The sequence below is a fragment of the Schistocerca nitens genome, chromosome 5 (genome assembly GCF_023898315.1).
Source record: "Schistocerca nitens isolate TAMUIC-IGC-003100 chromosome 5, iqSchNite1.1, whole genome shotgun sequence".
NCBI classification, from domain to species: Eukaryota; Metazoa; Arthropoda; class Insecta; order Orthoptera; family Acrididae; genus Schistocerca; species Schistocerca nitens.
This window is the reverse complement of record NC_064618.1, coordinates 546,187,008-546,209,421: the sequence shown is the minus strand read 5'-3', so window position 1 is coordinate 546,209,421 and position 22,414 is coordinate 546,187,008. Positions and strand designations below refer to the sequence as shown.

Genomic DNA, 22,414 nt, shown 5'->3' with positions numbered 1-22,414 from the left:
CTTCAATAACAAACTGTCACAACACATTTTCAATATGGGAATGGCAACTTAACAGTGATTGTGTCTCACAGAACAAGCATGACATTTCCAAAAAAGAATTGCAAACATGTTTCTTTTTAACCTTGTGTCTATTGCATGTGTAACACGAATATAAAATACAAGCATACTTTGCCTAAAGCATGAAAATGCAGTTTCAAGAGTTACTGTGATGCCTACTTTCAAGAGGCCTCCATGTGAGGATGACTGTATTTTCTTTTAATGGCACTCGTTATTTGTTACTACACTACCAAAACATCACTCAGTAGAAATACAATTTTTGTGGATTTCCTGGCAAGAGGCACTACAATAAACTCTCATAGGTATTGCCAAACTCTGCACAACCTCAGAAGAGCAATACAAAACAAGCGCAGGGGAAAGTTGGGCTCAAAGATCTTGCTGATTCATGACAACGCCCGGGCCCACACGGCAAATGCCACTTGTGAAGTTCTCGAATCTTTTAAGTGGGAGTTGTTTCCTGATACGCCGTACAGTCCCGACCTGGCACCGAGCGACTTCCACTTATTCCCAGCAATGAAGAAGTGGTTGGCTATGCATCACAACCACTTCAGAACTTATTTTGAATGTTGTTATTTCAGTTTTTTTTATCTTTTTAAATATTGGCTACGAATATATGCAGAAGAGATGGTTGGTTGGTTGATGGGTGGGAGTGGGGATGGGGTGGGGGGAGGGGGGTTGTGGGGCGAAGGTGAGAGGGAACCCAACAGTGAGGTCATCAGTCTTACAATCCGAGGTCACAGATGAGATTAAGGGATGAACAACACCAGCAGAAAAGATGTCCACCACCCAAAAGCCAATGTTTTCAGGAAGCATCCATTGTATTAACACACAATAAATTAATGAAATAATGGTACACAATAAAATCTACAAATTTCAGGAAAAAAATTTCTTCATGTCCAAGTACAGACTGTGACAGTTTTGTAGACAACAAATTAATAATATGAATATAATAGAGGGAAACATTCCACGTGGGAAAAATGTATCTAAAAACAAAGATTCTGTAACTTACCAAACGGAAGCGTTGGTACGTTGATAGAAACAATAACAATAACAAACACAAACACACACACAAATTTCAAGCTTTCGCTCACAACAAATATTCAACAAATATTCAATGAGATAATGATCCAAAGGACAGAGGACAGGGAAATATGCAGGCCATGGAACTGGTCCTCCTCATGTCAAACAGATACCAGCCACAGCATTTTGAACACCAAGACTGAAATGTGCTGGAGCACCATCTTGCAGAAACATGTCCCTTCTTATTGCTTGAGCACATCTTATAGTAGGCCTTGGAGGGTGTTCTGAATAAAATCTCTGTAGTCAGCACCTGCAAGACATGCTGGAAGAATATATGGCCCTACCAGACAGCGTACAAATCCAGTTCACATATTAACCTCAGACTGATGCTATTATCTAGCCTGTACTGCAGTACGAGTATTGTGGTCAGCTCTTACATTCTGGTTGTGCAGATTTGTTCTTCCATCTCTTCTATATATTGCCTCATTTCTGATCAAACATGAAGAGACAAACAATGGACTGGAACAAAACTTTCTGACAGATTAAAACTGTGTACTTGGGTAGCTCAGCTGGTAGAGCACTTGCCCAGAAAAGGCAAGGTCTCAGGTTTGAGTTCCAGTCTGGCAGACAGTTTTACCCTGCCAGGAAGTTTCATATCTGTGCACTCTGCACTGCAGAGTGAAAATTTATTCTGGAAACAATCCCCCAGGCTGTGGCTATGCCATGTCTCTGCAATGCGGGATCACTAGTCCTGCACGTTAGTTACACAGGAGAATTTCTGTCAGATTTGGAAGGTAGGAGATTAGGTACTGGCAGAAGTAAAGCTGCGAGGAGGGGTCATGAATCATGCTCAGGAAGCTGAGTTGGTAGAGCACTTGCCCACTAAAGGCAGGGGTCCAGGATTTGAGTGCCAGTTCTGTACAAGTTTCAATGTGTCAGGAAGTTTCATATCACTGCAGCATGAAAATTCATTCTGGAAAAGGATTTGCAGTTCGTGCAACAAATCATAGGCAGAAGTTCTCCTGTGGTAAGTGATTGGCAGGCATAAGGCCTTGCACATGTCAAAGATGATAAGGATACATGGGATGCTTGTGCATTATTCTCCATACTGGACTTGGAGATGTACCAAAATGCCACGGCCATTTGTCTTGTGATGATATGTAGCTCTTCTTCGTCAGCCCATAGAACATGGTCTTCCTTGTCAGATGTCCGAGCAACAAGCAGGTTTCCTCAGTTAATAGTATTTGGTGCTATGTATCCTGTCTCAACAACATGATAATAAACAGCGCCAAAGATTGCAGAACTTGACTGTCTTCATTCTACAAATGCTGTCTCATACAGCCATGAAATCTTGTGTCTGTTACCATTCACACAACCATACATAAAAATGAGGTCTGCCTGTTCACGAAATGAATATCCTGCCATGTTCGAATGAGACAGTTTCGGTTAACTCACTGACTGTTGTACACATATGCAATTGGCATGTTGAAGGCAAATGAATTATGAATGCAAACAGATTTAAATGAATAATTAATAAACATGTTCTGTCTTCAATAAATAACTGTATTTATTTTATGGGTAGATTAGCATACTGATACCTAAATTTCTACACTTCATTTCTGAGGTAATTTTGCTTATGGTCTCTCCCTTAAGAGGCAGGAAATATGAATTCTCTGAAACCTGCCTTCTACCACCGGTCAGTTACATACGGGTTGGTACTGAACATTATTTATGATTGCATTATAGCTTATTCTTAACCACAATAATTTATATATCTGCATTAGTGTAGTTACTGCTAGTAGGGGAAATTCAACTGACTTTTTTATTAACAAGCAATATTTTCTGTAGTTAGATAAAACCATCACAGGACACGTAACGGCTGTAAATCAACACATTTAGAATGAAAATATGTTCAAAAGCACAGTAACTTACAATACTAACAGTTATTTGATACCACTTTGCTAACTTATAGCTCATATAACTTGAATCTACTTGTGCAAATCAATGTAAATGATTTTATAAAAAAAATAAACATAAAATGTTTGGATGCTAGGAAGTAATGTACAGTGATGTATTTTTTTCCCCACACCATACAGAGACAATGAAAGTAGCGTACTATGGATATTTCCATTCTCTTATATGATTTTATATTTTGGGGAAACCAATCACTAGCAAAGAAAATACTCTTGGCCCAAAAACGTGTTATAAGGCAATAAATGAGCAGCGTAGACTCTAGATGTAGTTGTAGAAACCTTTTCCGGACACTAAACATACTTACTGCTACTTTCCAGTACATATTTTCTCTTGTGTGTTCCATCAGCAAAAAATACTCAGTTTTATAACAGAAATAGTGAATATCATGGATATAATACTAGGAGGAAGCACGATTTCCACAATGTTTGTACAAACCTGACTATGGTGCAAAAGGGTGTGCAGTTCTCTGATGCAAAGTTTTTAATGCTCTCCCACCAGATATTAAATGCAAAATTGATAACCATTCCTCTTTTAGAAAGCATCTCAAGCAGTTTCTACTCAGTAGGTCATTTTACAGTTTTGAAGAGTTTTTTAGCCACAACGGAAAAAAACCTAATAGATCTGTGATATACCACAGTGTAAGTTTGAGCAATGATGTAGGTAGTGTACTCACGCAATATTCATAGTTATTTTACCTGGTTTTGTATTTGTTTTTCACTTTCTGTGTCTAATGTTTCCTGTAATCCATCATTCTAATCACATTTGTGTAATGAAAACATAGAGTATTACTTTTGTACTTTGACTGCTTTAATACTACATATTTATAGACTGTTTAATGACACACACTATATCCTTGTGAGCTTATTACAGTTGGATCAATGGAAGTAATAAATAAATAAATAAATAAATAAATAAATATAACCCCCTCCTCAATTCCCCAAAGGTCATCTTTACAGACTGAACAGAAATATAGGTGTGTGTGTGTGTGTGTTTTTTTTGTTTCAGTCAGTTGTTGTTAAAACTACCTACACGCATTCATTTTCCCAATGGTTGTACTATTAAGTGGAAAGAAATCTGAGAGGATTCTTAGAATTTGTAACTATAAATTCATTCTTTAGGACCTAATGGAGGGAATACAGTACAAACACATGTAGGAGTAGACAGGACACAACAAACTTTCAAAAAGTGTTTGAAAAGTAAGAAGTCAGAAAAAGCTGTGAAGAAGAAGAAAGTTTCGTTGTTAGGTAGTTCATATGGTAGAGGGTGAACTAGGGTCAGGTTACCAGGTCACATACTTTTTTAAACCTAGTGCAAGTCTGGGTCAGGTGATAGAGGATGTAGGTTCACTTCGTAAAGACTTCACAAAGGAAGACACCATGGTAATAGTGGGTGGGGCGGGCAACAGCATAGATAGGAACCCTAATTATTCAATTGATAGTGACCTGGTAAAGATAGCTTCAGCAACGAGACATACTGGTGTTGCGCTTGTGTCTGTTCTGAGGCACCATGATCGGCCTCATTTAAACTCTTCTGTTAGGAGAGTTAATTTAGAGGTGGAATGGCTACTTGAATCAGACATGGGGTCTCATAACAGTGTGGTTCCTGTTGACTCTAACAGCAAGTGAGACTATACTACGCATAGTCTTCACCTCAACAGGGAAAGGAATGGAAAACTGTCTGGACCAATAGAAAATAACTTGCAGGGGTGGTGGGGGTGGGGTGTGGGGGGGGTGGGGGCACGGTCACAAGTGGTAAAGTAACAGTGGTTATAAATGACAGATCAGCAGTTTTTTTAAGGGTAGGGAGGGCAGAAACAAAAGATGTTCAGAGGCAGGTTGAAAATGACATTCACATTGATAAAATAGGCAGCCAGAAAGGAAATTTTAACGTACACAATTCATGCAGACAGCCTCTGATTGAAACTAGAGATACTCAAAAATTGGCTGGAAAATTAGATTCATCCAGTTGTAATTTAGCCAGTGCACAAAATCAGTTATCATTATTGCATCAGAATATCCGAGGACTAAGGGGTAAGCTTAATGAGTTGCTTATTTGTGTTGAAGAATTAGAGTTGAGCACACCAGTTGATATAGTCTGCCTCTCGGAATGTCATGTGACCACTGGTACAGATATGTTAAATGTTACAGGATTCAAGTTAGCTTCTTATTCCTGTAGAGAAAATATGGAGAAAGGAGGAGTTGCCATAGTTGTTTCAAGAATATTTATATTTGTAAATTTTGCTCAGAGCAGCACTTAGTAGCTTGTGCAACAAAAGTAGTATTTCATAATAAGACCTCTAGGATGCAAAGAGATGTCTGACAACCACAAAATATAGGTGCTCAAGATTCATAATCAGTAGCAAAATTACTGTCACAGCAGTCCCTATAATATGTTTTGGCAAATTGTGGTCCACAACTTTGATTAACTAACGAATAATATTTTGAGAACCACCAGAAGGTACTATTTTAGATGATAATTTTATTTCTGTAACCAACTTCTATCTATGACCATCATCTAACAAACAAAACCTAAACACAACTACATGTAATATTTGAGATTTTGTTTGCCAGATGTGGTAATTGATAGGAAATAATTACGGAAATAAAATTATTGTCTAATCAGAAGCTTTTTGTAGCTTTCAAGAAGTCATTCAGTATGATACTTTAGATTTAATAGCAATATTATATAAGATCTCTATGTCTTCCATAGTATCCAATGAATTCCTTGCATATTTCAAGAATTACAAAATAATATTTAAAAAAGTGATCACAGAAGCTAATGTAATGGCAAATGACTGCTATATAAATAACTCCAATAACAAAATGAAAGCTGTATGGAGTAGCAAACCGACAATGTTTCTCCTAAAAATTTCAATATTAAATTGAATTGTAGTGGCAAAGAAATTAATGACCCTAAAGAAATAGCAAACGAGTTCAATACTTATTTTAGCAATATAAGTGAGCAATTAATCACTGAAATCAAACTTTGCAATACAAACTGCCCAGTTTGATCTGCAAATACCAACATAAATCCTACTTCACTGTTTCTCTTTCCAACAACCCAGAAAGAAGTCCTGTCAGTTATCGGAACTTTAAAAGTGAATCATTCTATTGGAATAGATGGCATCCCAGACAGCCTCATTAAAAAATGTGGAGATCTCATTATTGAAGCATTAGCTCACCTTTATAATAGTTCCTTTCAAACCAGAATTTTCCCATCATGCCTAAAAGCAGCTAAGTTCAAACCACTATTCAAAAAAGGTAAAAAGGATGAAGTGGCTAACTACAGACCCATTGCTCTACTATCTGTATTTTCAAAAATTATAGAAAAAATTTTTCAAAGAAGAGTAGTAAATTTAAGTTTCCTTTAATTTACGTATGGTCAAACTTTTTCTAACAGATTACCAGTTTCGGTCTATAATGACCATCATCAGATCTGTTTTATAAAAACACATCCGATGATGGTCATTATAGACCAAAACTGGTAATCTGTTCACAAAACATTTGTGACCATAGACATAAATTAAAGGAAACTTATTGTATATACCAGTCACTGTTTTATTCGCGACAATGTCGCAGCTTGTGGAAAGAGTAGTAGATTTTCTGGAAGAGCACAAAATACTATCCACAGCACAACATGGTTTCAGGAAAGACTGATCAACTGACACAGCAATTTTTGAACTATTAAGTGAAGTACTTCAGAAACTAGACAATAACAAAAATGTCAATGGAATATGTCTAGATTTCTCTAAGACTTTTGATATCATAGATCACACGATTAGAGGAACATCTAACAACTGGATAAAGTCATACCTAAGCAGTCGAAAACAAGTGGTTGAAGTGCAACATCAAAATTCCATCAAACTCACTCAACACTATTCAAACTATGAAACCATTTAAATATGGAGTGCCACAAGGTTCAGTTCTGGGACCTCTTCTATTTATGTTATATGTGAATGACATAAACAAATTCTGAGAGATCATCATCCAGTTTGCTGACAATACAAGTGTGCTAGTGAGTGGGAAAGAAATGGAAATGCTTCAGAAGTCTACAACAGAGACACTGAACAATATTGAAAACTGAAAATAAATGCAAGTAAGACAGTGGCACTAAATTTCTATAATGTGAAAAAAGGTGAGAAAACTTTTCAGATTCAGATATCTGACAAAGACCTTCACAATATAGACAACATTAAGTTCTAGGGAGTACGGCTCCAAGATAACCTTAAATGGGTGATGCATGTTGAAAAAGTCTGTAAGAAATTAAGCACTACATGCTACTTAAGGAGAATATTACATGGAAGCTGCAACAAAGATTCTCTGAAAACTGTGCATTATGCCTATATAAACTCATGACCGAAATATGGAATTATTTTCTGGGGTAACTCTACTCTATGCCAAAAGCTCTTTAGGCTATAAAAAAGAATTATAAGAATAATGGAAGGTGTAAAATGGAACAAAACCTGTAGACCACTCTTTAGAAATCTAGAAATCCTCCCAATTAAATGTATATGTGTGTATGAGATAACCACGTTTGTGAAAAAATATTCAATGGAAAATCCCAGTCTCTTCCAGAAAAATGAAAATACCCACTCGATAACACCAGGCAAAAAGTAAACCTTCATTTAGAGCCCACCAACACTGCTCTGAATAAAAAAGGAACCCTGTATTATGGGAAAGTTATTTATAATAAACTTCCTCCACAAATTAAATCATTAAATGACCTGGCAAATTTCAAGACAACTGCGAAGGCATATTTGACTCATCATCACTGCTTCTATAGCCTCCATGACTTCCTTCAGGAAGTTCACTAACGATTTGTGTCTTTGCCTTACTGATGTATCATATAAATGTTACTAGAACTTTGATGATTTACCATGCAAATGTTGCTGTAATACAAATACTAATTCTGCCAGTACAGTATATGCTCTTTCTGCTTTAAAATATCTACTCTTTATTTTTGTACAATATTTACTCTGTACATTGTAACTCAGTGATCATTTAATGTAGAAATAATGAAAGTAATGCAAATTAAAATATAATATATTTGGTATACATTAACTTGTCCTACATCAGAATGTGCTATTTGTGTACTATATGATTACCAGGACCAATAAAACACAACGCTACTCTAGCCAGGCCATTTCATTCATGGTTGAGTGACATCTTGAAAAAATTACTAATAATCTGGTCATGTGCCATTTCCATAAACAATGCAGCTGAATGTTGGGATGATTTTTGAAATGCAACCCATTTTCTGTTATTAACAGTATTGTGAAAGTGACATTCCTTCCCCACTGCTTTCCTAATCAAAACCCCACCCAAATGAGCAATCTTATTTCAGAGCTGTAAAATACACTGTAAGGCTTTCAAGAAATAATAATGTGAGAAAATAAGTATGCTTAATTTGTGATTTTCTCAGTAAACAATAAATCTAATAATTAAAGAAGAGTAGGATAACTTTGCAATGCCTCTAAAGCACTGTTAATGCCCTTACCTTGTCAACAAACATGCAGTCTCCACGCTCCATAATTGCTATATGGCCAACAAGCTCTGAAGGGTTTACTGCATCCTGACACAATCGTATTGGATCTGCAATTGCAACCTGCCCCTTGATCTGGAGAGGGAAACAGTTGTTACTGTCAACAATGAACTACTAATATTTACAGGTTTCCACAACAAATGTATTTTCAAATGCAGTGATTAAATTGATTTTTTACTGAAATGATCGTAGATTCTTTTTTTTTTTTTAGTAATAAGTTCTGAAAAGATGGTAAGAGTGATATCTGATATTTAAATAGCTTCCAATTTATTTTCTCTCTTTCAAAGAAGTAGAAAGTTCAAAACACTTTCTACAATAATGATAGTCTAATTCACTAAAGAACAGTGCAGTAGCTGACAAAAACCACACCATCTTATTAGTTTATAAGAAACTGAGATGATTTTACCAGTCATTAGTTTTGAGAGATGCAACTCACAATACAACCAGTAGCAACAGTAAAGGAAGAAATTGCAAGAAATAGGAAGAGGGAAGGATAAGTCACTCTGGACACAGGTTAAGAGCAAATGCACAAAATGCATGGAGGATAACAACTACACTGAATACAAAACTATCTCTCTCACTTTGTTCCTCTGCTCTTCCTCCAAGGAAGGAACCTGCGATTGTGAAAGTAAGTTTGTTTTCATAATTTTTGGTCTGTCTACTGGCTATACTGAAAGTCATACCAACTGACCAGCCTGTCTTCCTTTCTGTGGATTTAACACACTTCTGTATTTGATTATAATTGATTTATAAATTTATAAGATCAATTATTAGATCTTACATTACTACATAAAAGGAAGTTGCTACTCACCATATTGCAGAGATGCTGGGTCGCAGATAGGCGCAACAAAAAGACTGTTACAAATAAGCTTTCGGCCAGCAAAACCTTCATCAAAAATAGATCACACACACACACACACACACACACACACACACACACACACACACATATGGCTGCAGTCTCCAGCAAGTGAAGCCACACTGCCAGAGACTGCAGTCACGTGTGTGTGAGTTGCGTTTGCGTGAGAGTGTGTATGTGTGTGTTTGTCATCTATTTTTGATGAAGGTTTTGCTGGCCGAAAGCTTATTTATGAGATTATTTTTATTGTACCTATCTGCAACTCAGCATCTCCGCTATATGGTGAGTAGCAACTTTCCTTTTCATAATACTGTTACATTCCATCCTGGATTTTCCATTGTCTGATTATTAGATGTTATCAACACCACCTACCCACCTATGAAGGTAAAATTTAATTGTGAATGCAGTCATATAGAATGCAAAGCATTTATGTAAAATGCTGTAAACCAAAAAATTGTCCATTCCTTCAGTTTTTCTTTTTTGATTACAGATAAAAACTTCTGAAGAGTAAGAAAATGGCTAAAATGCACTAACAGATAATGGAGATGGCTAAACACAGATAGATATACAAGAAGTAATACCAGTCACAAAACTGATAATGAATAGTGAAAAAATAAAACTGTACAATCTGTTTTGCACTAATTTTAGAACAAGTAAATGTTTGGTACAACTGAAGATTTTACCAGTTGTTATTAATTAAGACTTTTTGGGGTGGAAGATGTGGTACAAGGGACAAAAAAAAGTATTATAATACAATAAGTTTTATTGTGTGTCGCTTTTTTTACACACCTTCTCTCCATTACGAAGTTCCTGCCCAAAATGTGCTGGGCCTGCATTCAACAGTACTCTTTCATTTTCCCTCTTAAATAATACTGCTTGTGGTGGTGCTTCATGCTGTTGACTTTGAGACCTGCTTAATTCCACCATCTCTTGCATAAACAATAATCCTTCTTCTGCATCAGCTTGGGATTGGGCCTGAAATAACAAGAATATAGAGTCTTTCTTCATTATGGTTTCTGCAGCTGTACTCAAAGTAGTATTAATTTTTGTCACAATGTTTATTTTTGTTATTTTTGATCAACTTGGTTTCTCTGACTAGAAGCAGCTTATTTTACAATGTCAAATACAAAAGTATAAGGATGAAGCTATTGAAATGGTTCTGAAATTTAGATAGAACTTTGATTTTTAATGCAAATGAAGCATTTAATAATTCTCATGGTCTGAAATTAGCTGATGATGTATCCTAAATGTACAATGAAATAGAGAAAATTCATTCTAAAATTCAAAACAGCCAATGGGATAAAATGGTTTTAATCTTCAAAAAGGGACATTTAGTTGCTACATAACAAAGCTGAAAATAAGAGGAAAATTGTTAATTGAGTGTTGATATCAAAGTCATTGTATATGGAGCATCAATTTGCATTAGTCTTCTCAGGAGTGCAAAGTCTCAGAAGTGCAAAGAAATTGAATGCGGCCACTTTGAAGGAAACATCCTAGCATTCACCTGAAAAGTTTAAAGGACTCATGACAGATCTATATTAGGATGCTTTGACGTGGATTTGAAACTAACTTTTCTTTATTATAAGTGCAGCATTTTAATCACGGTGGTATCTTGGTTGGTGTTATGAAAGGCATCCTGATACATTACACAGAAATCAAGACTGTGCACATGTATGCCCAGACATAGATGTTCCACCCCAACTCTCTCTATTCTCCTCATCAAGCATCCAAAGTATATGCACAGAGAAGTTGGAAAACTATAATAATGGAACAACACATTGGTAGACACTTTTTTACATTACAAATGAGAACTATGATGTTTGTACAGTATGTGTAAGCCACAGTTATGTAACAGATATTTCTGGATTGAAAGTATTGGTTTCTCTTCGGCCCACATGTTTACTTTCTTAAATAGAAAAACCCAGTGTCTTATTACATGACTGTCGAGAGAAATAATGTAGAAACATCAGTGCATGCCAGAATGTAGCTTACATTAAATTTGTGGTAAAGGTGTAATGAGCAGGAAAACACTAATTACGAAAACATATCTGTGAAAAGGAAGTGTTCAACATATACAAGTCATTTTTAAAATAAATGTGAGCAGAAACTAGAATAGCCAATTATTTTTTTGTAAAACAGTAAAATTGATTCTGCTGATGCTTATTACTGTGCCCTGGTGATGTATGTCATCAGAATATACCTTTTTTTTTTTTTTTTTTTTTTTTTTTTTTTTTTTTTAGCTTAAACTTCGTTCCTTCAGTGCTAAGTAGCTTATACTGTCCTGGAATTTATTTCAGTTTTACTGAGTTATAGCAATGTGCACTCCTTTATGTTTGTGCCATCGATTTATAGCTGTTCTCCTCTTTTCAGGGAAGAAGGTGCGAGGATAAACTGTGGCAATTTCCTTTGAGTGGGGGAAATCCTGACACAAGTAAAACCTAACTCCACATATAGTATGCCTTAATTGAGTCTTCACTGTTCTAACTCTTGGTAGTGGCAATTTGACTTTATAAAAATAAGTGAAAGGTAGTTGCACTATGATTCAGACTTTTGCACATACCGAGGAAATGGAAGTAATTGAAATACATGGTAACTAGCTGATAAATATGACTTCGACATTTTACGCAATAGCAGGAGCATACATAAAGGATTCTTTTAACTTCAAAAGTTGCGTTCTGTAGTCGGACTTGTAATGCAGCAACTAAAAGATTGCTTTTCACATATAATATGTTCTACTGCTTTGCTTCACAGGTACTATACAGCTGACGCATTGATATTACAGAGAAGTTTTGGTACTACGCACTACAACACAGTTTATTACAGTAAACACACTGTGTAAGTTAGTGACAGGAATCTGGAACTGCCACTCCTCTCAGTGGCAGTAAGTCAAATGAAAATTTGTTTGTCAGAAATCCATGCACACTGACAACCTACTGTAGTGCCAATTTTGCAATAGGCAGCACCATAAAAAGTGAACAAAGAAGGCATACAAACCTGATACAGGCTAACTATATAACGGAATTATCCTTAAAATCGTCAGTGCAATGTAAGAAAGTAAATGAATTTTGTCTTTTATAGATGAACCAAAGCAATTTTATATATGATATCATAATTAACAACATACCCTCTAGAAAAACCAAAGGGTGGTTTAAACAATGAACTGCTCACTAACCGGATATTTATTGGGTATTACAAGTGAAAGGCAAGACATCTGACAGTATAAGTGGAACATATAATTTTAGTGCTTCCTGTACATTATTATTTTAAATACTTTCCTTAGTGCATGTTTGCCTAATGTTAAAAAGTATTAACAAATAAGAATTTAGGTAAGCCTTCAGTATGCTGCCTACCATGCTGTATTCTAACAGCAGCTCAACATTATAAGATGAGAACAGTTTCATGTAAATTATTATATGTATTTTAGCATCTTTTTCAACCAAAATAATACCTGAGCTATAAGTATTGGAGTTACAGGGCACAGCTGCAATTATGCCTATTTTCATTTCCTTTCAGTTCCTTCACCTTGAAGTCATTAACATAATTTTTATTGATAACAAATAAAAATCACAAATCATGATAGGCAATGATACAATTAATAGAAGAAATAGACAATTTTAAAGAGCCAAGAATAAATATAGAGTTGTGGGACATTCTTCTGAAACTAATTATCATTCTACTGTCCATATTGCTTTTTGATACAGGGTAAGGAAGTTGACAGTTAATAATGTGATCAATAGATCTGCTGATGTGTTCACCTATCACTTGCGGCATTTCCTGGGAAGTTTTTCCAGTTTTTACATAGCTTAATGAATGTGAAAACTATTTGCTGTTTGCCACTTAAAATGGTGCTCGATTGTGTATTTCATGCATTGTTTAACAGCAGTTATCTTCTTTCAACACCTTTTTGTAAATGATGCTAATAATGATAAGAAACAGTATAAAAAGGAAGAAAGATAGAGCTTCAGGTCATGTCACTGTCAAGTTAATTAGAGGTAGATCACAGTGATTTAGGGGATCCACAGAAAACCAAAGTACGGATGGCCAGATGAGGATTTGAACCACCACCACCCCTTCAAGCACTACGTCATATGCTCAATCAAGTAGTACACAGACCATTACGAACGTGCCTCCTAATAGCAAAAATGCTGACATTAAGTGCCAATCGATGAGCAGTAATTCATTTATGAAACATGTAACACATACTAGAGAAAAAAAAGAAAGTTAGGACTGGCTTATAAATATACGAAATCACAGATGAGAGTGAGAATGATATTATTAAAAAATTAAAAATTAACTGAATTCCTTGCTGTATTTATTGCCTGACAATTACTGGACGTAATTGTGCAAAATGGAACCTGCAAATACATACTTTAATTCTGTATGTCTGTGTTTTGTGACTGAGTCTAGAAGACAGTTGTAAACTGTCTGCAATACGATTTGCTGAGCCAATTCCCCATTTGCTAGTTTATATTAATACTGTAAGCAGCATAATGGAAAATAGCATGAATATCTCCTTATATAAGGAAGTCAGTTTGGAAAGTGTAGTTGAGAGAAAACTAAATGATATCCAAGAGATAGATAAAGAAGCAGTGTGTTGTTCTTTGAACAGGTAAAGGAGCAGTGTGTTGTTCTTTGAATATAAGATACCTGTCACAAGTCACAACTTATGAAAGAAACTGAGAAACCATAAAACAGACACACAAAATTATATGCAATGTCACCACTGTGAAAAACAGAAATTCAAGGGCAGCAGCACATCTTCAACAAATCAGTGTTTCAGTGGAAAAAAGAAATTAAGTTAACTCTGATGAGGGGTTGGAAGTCATTATTAGAGCAAAAGCAAAGGAAATGTTTTCTTTTGCCAAGTACATAACAAGTAGTGTGTAGTACAAGCCATTAAATAATAAAAAGAAGTATGGAAATAATAAATGGTCAAAAGCTGAGAACAGAAAACAACAGTACTGCACTAGCCTCTTTCTTTGACAAACTTATGGAAATTCAGAAAAATATCCAAAGCGACATGCCAAGCAACAGACAATTTTCTTCCCACAGAACAGGATATAAACACTTTCCTTGTGTCAAATTGCTGCACTGAGCTTTACAGGAACAAGTTGGACCATCATCATGCATGGTGGTGGTGGTGGTGGTGGTGGTGGTGGTGGTGGTGAGGAGGAGGAGGAGGAGGAGGAGGATGAAAGGCAGGAGGTGGAAATAGAAAAAGGAAAGAGTAGGTCTTCTATGCTTTGCAGTGATGCTGTATCAAAAATGCCAAGAATTGTAATAAAAAACATCCGTTAAAAATAAAAATCTTAAATGACACTGGCAATATATGTTACCAGTTATTGGAAGAGAAACAAACTGGAACAGAGTTGATAGGCACCAACGTTTAAAACATTTTGTTGAACCTTCAATTTTCAGAATTTTGAAAAATTCCTTCGTAAGCAGAAAGATCAGGAAAACTGAAGGGCACAAAAATCATTCCAATTCCTCCATAAAAAGACATGAAAAGCACTAGAAACAGTCCTAAATTATTGTCTCTTATCCTCCCTCCTTCATATTTCCATTCTCCACATGAAGAAATTTAGGTTGAGAGCTTCAAAAGTGCACAATCAGCTGGATTTTGTTTTGCTTTGTAAATTGTACCATCAGCTCTGCTCCTGCTATCCCTGTTTCAGTTAGTGGTAAGTGAATATTCCTCTCTTGTTGAAAATATTGTTATAACAATATCTTAGATCAAGAGTTCCAATATTAAAATAACTCTTCCCACACATTCAGTGATACGGAAAATGACTTGTATGATTTTCAGTGCTTTCTGCCATACTGCAGCATTTGGGTATACGAGTGTAGCAGGCCGTAAATAACAGCAATATTCCAAGAAATCTTTTGGAGAAAATTTTATTAGTTTCAATTTTTTTATTTTGTAGTGTAGATTACATTTTTTAATCATATTGTGGGCTTGACAACCAGGGAAGTGATTTGGCATTGAAGTTGCATTACAGGCCACAAACACGAATGAGAAGAATTATATAATCAGGTTTATCGCAAATAGTTATCATTTTATTTGTCTTCAACTATTTTAACTCTCTTAATTACAACACAGTTTTGAAGATTAATTTTTGTAGCCAAAAATTTAATTAATTAAAATTTCTTTAATAAACAAGAAGCCTTGACAGTATTACATTAGTTATCATGCAACAAAGCACGTGAGGCAGCGAGGCACAGCTGCAAGAGGAAGTGCACTGAGCAAAAAGCTAGCAAGTAGTATGATTCTGGTGATATGTCTGTCTCGCGCACTTCAGGGTACACATCAAACATTCAGTGTTGACTGTTGTGTTTGCACATGAACAGTGAGGGCAACAGTAACTCGTGTTTAATGTTTTAATTATTTATTTTTTTTAGAGAGAAAATCAAAAGCAAAATAATGTTCTTGGGTGAAATATGTGCCATTGTTGCCAGTTGCTGGGAGTTGGGTGCAAAGAGGAAGAGGAGGAAGGGGAAGAGGGAGGGGGGCTGGGGTGCACTCCAAAGTATTCTGTATCTACCCCACCCCCCCTCCCCCTTTCTCCCCCCCCCCCCTCTCTCTCTCTCTCTCTCTCTCTCTCTCTCTCTCTCTCTCTCTCTGAACAGAGTAGATGACGACTTTGTTGGGTACAGGCTAATTCAGTATCAGAAACTTGAGAATGAGAAAAATGTTAAAATAAATTACCCTAGTTGTTCATTTTATTAATACATGTGTGATGATTAAATTTTTGAAATTTAGAGTTGGAGAGTTGCGAGATAATGTATTCTGTGCTTTCATATAGCTATCACATATTTCGTAAGTAATAACAGTAACACAATAACAATAGTGCAGAATGGTACACCGTAATTCATGGATAGTACAGTTCTTAAGAAACAGTACCAGTATTTTAAACTGATATCCTTCGAAATACAAGTAGTGGATCTCGACACATTCCAGTTACCTTTATTTTCTTATCAAACTTTCATTGGCATGTTGCTTTTTTGATGGTGTTATCAAGACCTTTGATTTGCAGTGCACAACAGGACTGATACTGTTTCCCTTCACAAGACAACAGTAATCACCACACTTGTTCCTGTTGCAGAATTTGTTAACTAAGACAACAGTTTCTGTTTTAGAAGTACTGAAAAAAGACCAACACAATTTCTGACATCAGAAGACAACTATTACTATGAAGACAAACATTTTTCTTTAGAAGATAAAAGGTGGCTGTGCACCACACTACTGAAGAAAGGAAGTCATTAGGGATAGAGCACTGGCTAGTTTGGACAAAGATGGAAACAAAATTGACCATTACTTTGTTGAAGGGATTATCCCAACTTTCATTTAAAGTAAAACACACATCAAGATGGCCAGGTGGCGATTTTAACAGCCCTTCTTGGGAATATAGATCCAATGTCACAACCACACTGCCATCTCAACTGATCATCCTACTAAAAGGAAAGAAGAAAGAATCAAAGAATACAGTTTACAACAAGGTCATTTGAAACAGAGCACAAACTTTGATAAATATGCAGTTGAGACTGTAGTAAAACTGGAAGTGTGACTTAAAGAAGATATTTACGCAAAATTCAAGCCTACGAGTGGATTCCATGTTTCAAATGGAAGGTGGGCAGGGGTTATTACTTGAAAATTCTTTTCGACCTGGTCAACCTGAAAGAAGACAAATGCTGAAAATACTTCACAAATATGAATACTGAAATATCGTACACAAGCGTATTATAATGTATAAACTGAATATGAAACTAGTTACTGTGAAATTTGTACCACAATTGTTTATTGTTTAATATTAATATCATTGTGTATAATGACCTGAATGATACTGCAAAATGAACTACCTTTTCTTCCTAGAACTGTGACTGGTGATGACATGTGTCACAGTTGTTAACTGTTTAATATCAATACGTATCGTGACTGAAGGATACTGCAAGATGATCCACATTTTCTTTCTAGAGCTGTAAGTGGTGATGAGATGCCTTATGATTTAGTATGAGGTATATGAAACAGCAGTCCAGCCAATGAAAATCATCACCATCACTGAGCTCACAAAATACATGCTTTGTGAGATTACACATTTAGACAATGCTCATTCATTTATTTGATTGTGTACAAAGGACTTGTACCACCAACGTTAACTGACTCTCATGACTTAAAACTTTATTATTTGAGGAGATTACGCAAGACTATATTTTGCCGACTGATTGACGCTGAGGTCAAATTACAGCAGACCACAAAAAACATTCCAGTTGAAGATCTTCAATAATGTTTCCAATGGTGGCACTGTCATTGGAACTAGTATGGTGTATCTAATGGAGATTATATGAGATGAAAGTATCTGCATGCGAAATTAATTAACATATTTGCTTTAAATATTCTAGTTACTTTTGTTAATTAACATTTTTGTTTTAAATATTCTAGTTATTTCTGGATACCTCCATAATTGTTCAGTGAGTTTCCTTCTATCTATCTTTTTTCTGTCCAAAAATTCAGTATTCCACATGTTGTTTCAGTCAGAAGACTAGTTTGATGAGGCTCTGCATGCTAATCTATCCTCTCCTGTGCAAGCCTCTTCATCTCCGAGAAACTACTGGAACCTACATCCTTCTGAATATATTACTGTATCTCATGGTCTCCCTCTATGATTTTTACTGCCCCCCTTACACACACACACACACTCACTCACTCACTCACTCACTCACTCACTCACTCACTCTCTCTCTCTCTCTCTCTCTCTCTCTCTCTCCCTCCCTCAACACTAAATTGGTGTCCCTTGATGTCTCAAAATGTGTCTTATCATTGATCCCTTCTTTTAGTCAAGTTGTGCACCAAATTTCTTGTCTCCCCAATTCTATTCAGTGCCCTCCTCTTTAGTTACATGATCTTATTCTGGAGCATAAAATTTCAAAATCTTCCTTTCTCTTCTTGTCAAAACTGTTTATTGTCCATTTTCACTTCCATACATTGCTGCACTCCAGACAATACCTTCAGAAAATACTTCCCCACATTAAAGTCTACATTTGATATTAATAAATTTCTCTTCTTCAGAAATGTTTTGCTTGTCATTGCCAGTTTACATTTTGTATCCTCTCTACTTCAGCCATAATTTATTCTGCTGCCCAAATAACAAAACTTATGTACTACTTTAAGTGTCTTGTTTTCTGATCTAATTCCCTCAGCATCACCCGATTTACTTCGACTAAATTCCATTACCTTTGTTTTGCTTTTGTTGATGTTATCTTATATCCTCCTTTCACGATGCTGTCCATTTCATTCAACTGCTCTTTCAACTCTTTTGCTGTCTCTGACAGAATTACAATGTCATCATCAAACCTCAAAGTTTTTATTTCTTCTCCCTGAACTTCAATTCCTACCACAAACTTTTGTTTTTCATTTACTGCTTGCTCAGTGTGCACGCAAAATAACACTGGGAATAGGCAACAATCCTGTCTCACTCCTTTCTCAACCACAGCTTTCCCTTCCTGCCCCTTGACTCAGAGAACAGTGTCATAACTGCCATCCCATTTCTGTATTTTACCCCTGCTACCTCCAGAATTTCAATGCTATAAATAGTACTCTACACCCAATGAAAATTGAAGAGAGACTTTATCTCCAGATTTCCTGGCAGATTAAAACTGAATGCCGAATTGTGACTCGAACTCAGTACCTTTGCCTTTCACAGGCAAGCGAGGTACTCAAAGCACGACTCATGACCTGTAGTAACAGCTTTGCTTCCACTATAGTTCAATTCTTTTATCTTGGCGGCTCGCGCATGCCCGCCCAGACGCGGGTGATTGCTGCGTTGCCAGTTGCACACGACGTACGCGCCAAGAGAAGCAGCGCCATAGTATAGTTCGCAAGCTTACGTTTAGGGGGGAGTGCGTAGTTTCAAGAAGTAAAGCCACCACGGCCGCATTAACCCTTTTGCTGCTACAGAGACGTGCTCCCCGCATTCCGCGCTGTGCGCGATTTTGTCATCACTGCACTGCTCACCTGTGCAGACACATGGTGTTCCCACTGCTTTGACACACTTATTCGATTTCACAAAAACTATTTGGCCCAAAAATTACATATTTACACACCTTCTTGACTGATACCTTCCCCCCATAAATGACTTAATTAATGAAGGGACAAAGCACTAGAAATTTCAAAAAATTGCATTCAAACGAATAAAATTCTTGAGGTAAGACACTTCGATATTGTTTTTAAATAAACAAAATATTAAGCCCCGCACAAGGTTTGAACTCTCCACCTTCCACTTACTAATCCAACGCATTAACCGTTACGCTACCGCAGCCTGCCCTACAATGCAGCTCCATGAGGAGTCTAACATGTCACGCAAAATACTGACAAACACTGTTGGTATGACTATGAATTACTCCCACTTCGTCGAAGTACAATAGGAAATAAACAATTACCGCTGTTCTTTATTGCGAAAAAGCAGTTCGTGAGATTGATACAAACACCTTTCCTTGCTATCACCTGAATTAGGGGTCTTATTGCTTGTTTGGTTTAATTAATTAATAGAATATGAAGCAATTGGTATAAAGAATGCCTTTTCCAAACTTTCTATAAAAGAAAGTCTGCTATCAAGAAATTGCTTTTGTTCTATTACTTTATTTATGACTGAACATTTCTAAAACTGAAGACACTCGTCCGTGCTCTGCTCTGCAGTCGAGATCTGGCAACGTCGTTCTCTGTTCATTGGCTGACTGTGTTTTGTGACGTCAGATGCGCAGAACGAACCTAAACTCGGCCGCCTACATAAATGATGCGCACTTTAGTACCTCATCTCCTACCTTTCAAACTTCACATATGTTCCCCTGCAAAACTTGCGGTCTCAGTTAATGTTACAACTCAATTACGATATAAAAAATAACAACAACTCTTTAAACTAAATCACAGTTAGTAAGCTTGAATAACTCCACACTCATCTCATTTGGATGTCTTTATCTAGCTACAGTATTTTGTTAATAGGAATTTTCTCTTAAATGCAGCTTAGATTCTATATGTACTAATTCTCCTCTCCCTGGATTTCCTGTTTATATCGTGCTGATGCTCCTAGGCTGCAACCTTAATCATTTTTTCTCGTTTCTAAATCCACTTCAATGCATTGCCTTGGCATTCATTCAATGTGCTTTCGCCCTGCTGACAATTCTCCATCCAATATAGCAAGCTGCGTTCTCCCTACAAAGAAACGCTCTGCCGAGTCACAAATTTTGCTTGATACCTCATACGATCATATTTTCCAAATAAGTTCTGGTGTCATACAGATTTACATCCTTTTGGAAATCAAGAAATACTGAATCTACATTATTGTCTTGATTCACTGCTTCCAGGATATCATGTGAGAAAAGTGTGTGCTGGGTATCACATGATTAATATTTTCAGATTCCATGCTGTTTGTCACAGAGGTGGTCATCCTGTTTGAGATATCACATTTGAGTTTAGAAGCTGTATTACTTAAAAACACTATTCCAGAACCAGGTACCAGGTGCAGCGTAGGGGCAAGAAAATTTAATTTTCATCACTTTGTGTAGTTACTGACTAAATTTAAAATGCTGTCATAATCTACTCACTGAAAGATGTAGATTATGATAAAAGTTTCACACAATAGGGCAAGTACTACAGTCAGAAACTGTTTGGGTGTCTTGAGGCAGCATAACTGACAGTGCATGAATACACGCAGTTTAATCATCCAGTATTTGAGCATGAAAGCACTTGGTGACTTCCGAAAAACTTTACACATAATTTCAAACCTTTACAAAACTTTTTCTCACTATGCTCTCCACAAAATGATGAATGGAAAAGTGTTTATTACTTACTTACTATATTTACTCTGTTCATGCATTCAAACTTCAGCATCAGATATGACTTATTAACTAATTAGTTCTTTACTACTACATCAATTTGCAACACAGTTTGCAGACAGTATCCAGATATGCCACTGAATGTATCTGCAAAATTATATCATTGTGTAATATATAGTTCAGGAGATGTGATGTCATAAATATTGTGGTACATGAAAAACTAGCTTTTGCTTAAAATGAAGTGCAAATTATCCTGTTTATGTTCATCCAGTGTTTGATAATGAGAGATAATATGAGAGCAATTAGCAACTTTCAACAAACTTTAACCTTTCTTAAACTTTTTCTTTCTTACATGCTTAAAGACAAATATTTAACAAACTGACTCATTTGAAAAATCAGACATTTGAAGTTGTTTTGTACAAGCAAGATCAATTCTTAAAAGAATTGGGGGTTTCCTGATATGTTCTAAGGTTCCACAAAAAATGGATGTTAAGAATATTCGACTAGTTTTGTGGACCACATCTGCTAACCTTTTTGTGGACAGGTGTGACCTGTGCTTTCTTCCAACTATTGAACATCGTTCTTTTGTTCGAGGGATCTGTGGTAGATTATGGTTAAATGAGACGCTACCTTAGCCACAAATTTGGTATAGAGTCTGATGGGATTACATCATCAAGCCCTGAAGCTTTTGTTCAGTTTTAGTAATTTCAGCCATTTCTCAACATCATTGATACTAATATCTACATCATTCATCTTTGCAATGGCTCAACAGTCAAGCTGAGGCAATAACACTGGATTTTCATTTGTAAAGGAGCATTCAAAAACACAGTTTAGTTTTTCTGATTTTGCTTTGCCACCTTCAATTTCAGTCCCTGTCTTGACCGTAAGGATCTGGACATTAACTTTTGTACCACTAACAGCCTTTTCACAAGGCCAGAATCACCACTGGTTTTCTGAGAGATCTTTCCCTAATATTCCACTACACTAGTTGTTGAAGGCTTCATGCATTTCATATTTTTTTAGGAGTTTCTTTACAGTGACTATATACAATGAAAGGCTCCTCCATAAACATATCTCTCAAGTGGATGGTCAACTACTCTTTCAAACCTGAGCCACAGTTCTTCCATGCACTTTTCT

The 22,414-nt window shown here is 36.2% G+C and overlaps 1 protein-coding gene across 1 annotated transcript in view; it reads right to left on the bottom strand.

Moving 5' to 3' along the window:
* Positions 1–22,414, bottom strand: part of LOC126259300 (ER degradation-enhancing alpha-mannosidase-like protein 3) — a 268,347-nt gene that overhangs the window by 41,658 nt on the left and 204,275 nt on the right. The window contains exons 15-16 of the mRNA XM_049955967.1: positions 10,241–10,426; positions 8,548–8,667 (exon numbers count right to left, since the gene is read on the bottom strand). Coding sequence (XP_049811924.1) covers positions 8,548–8,667; positions 10,241–10,426 — 306 coding nt within the window. The remainder of the gene's footprint in view (positions 1–8,547; positions 8,668–10,240; positions 10,427–22,414) is intronic.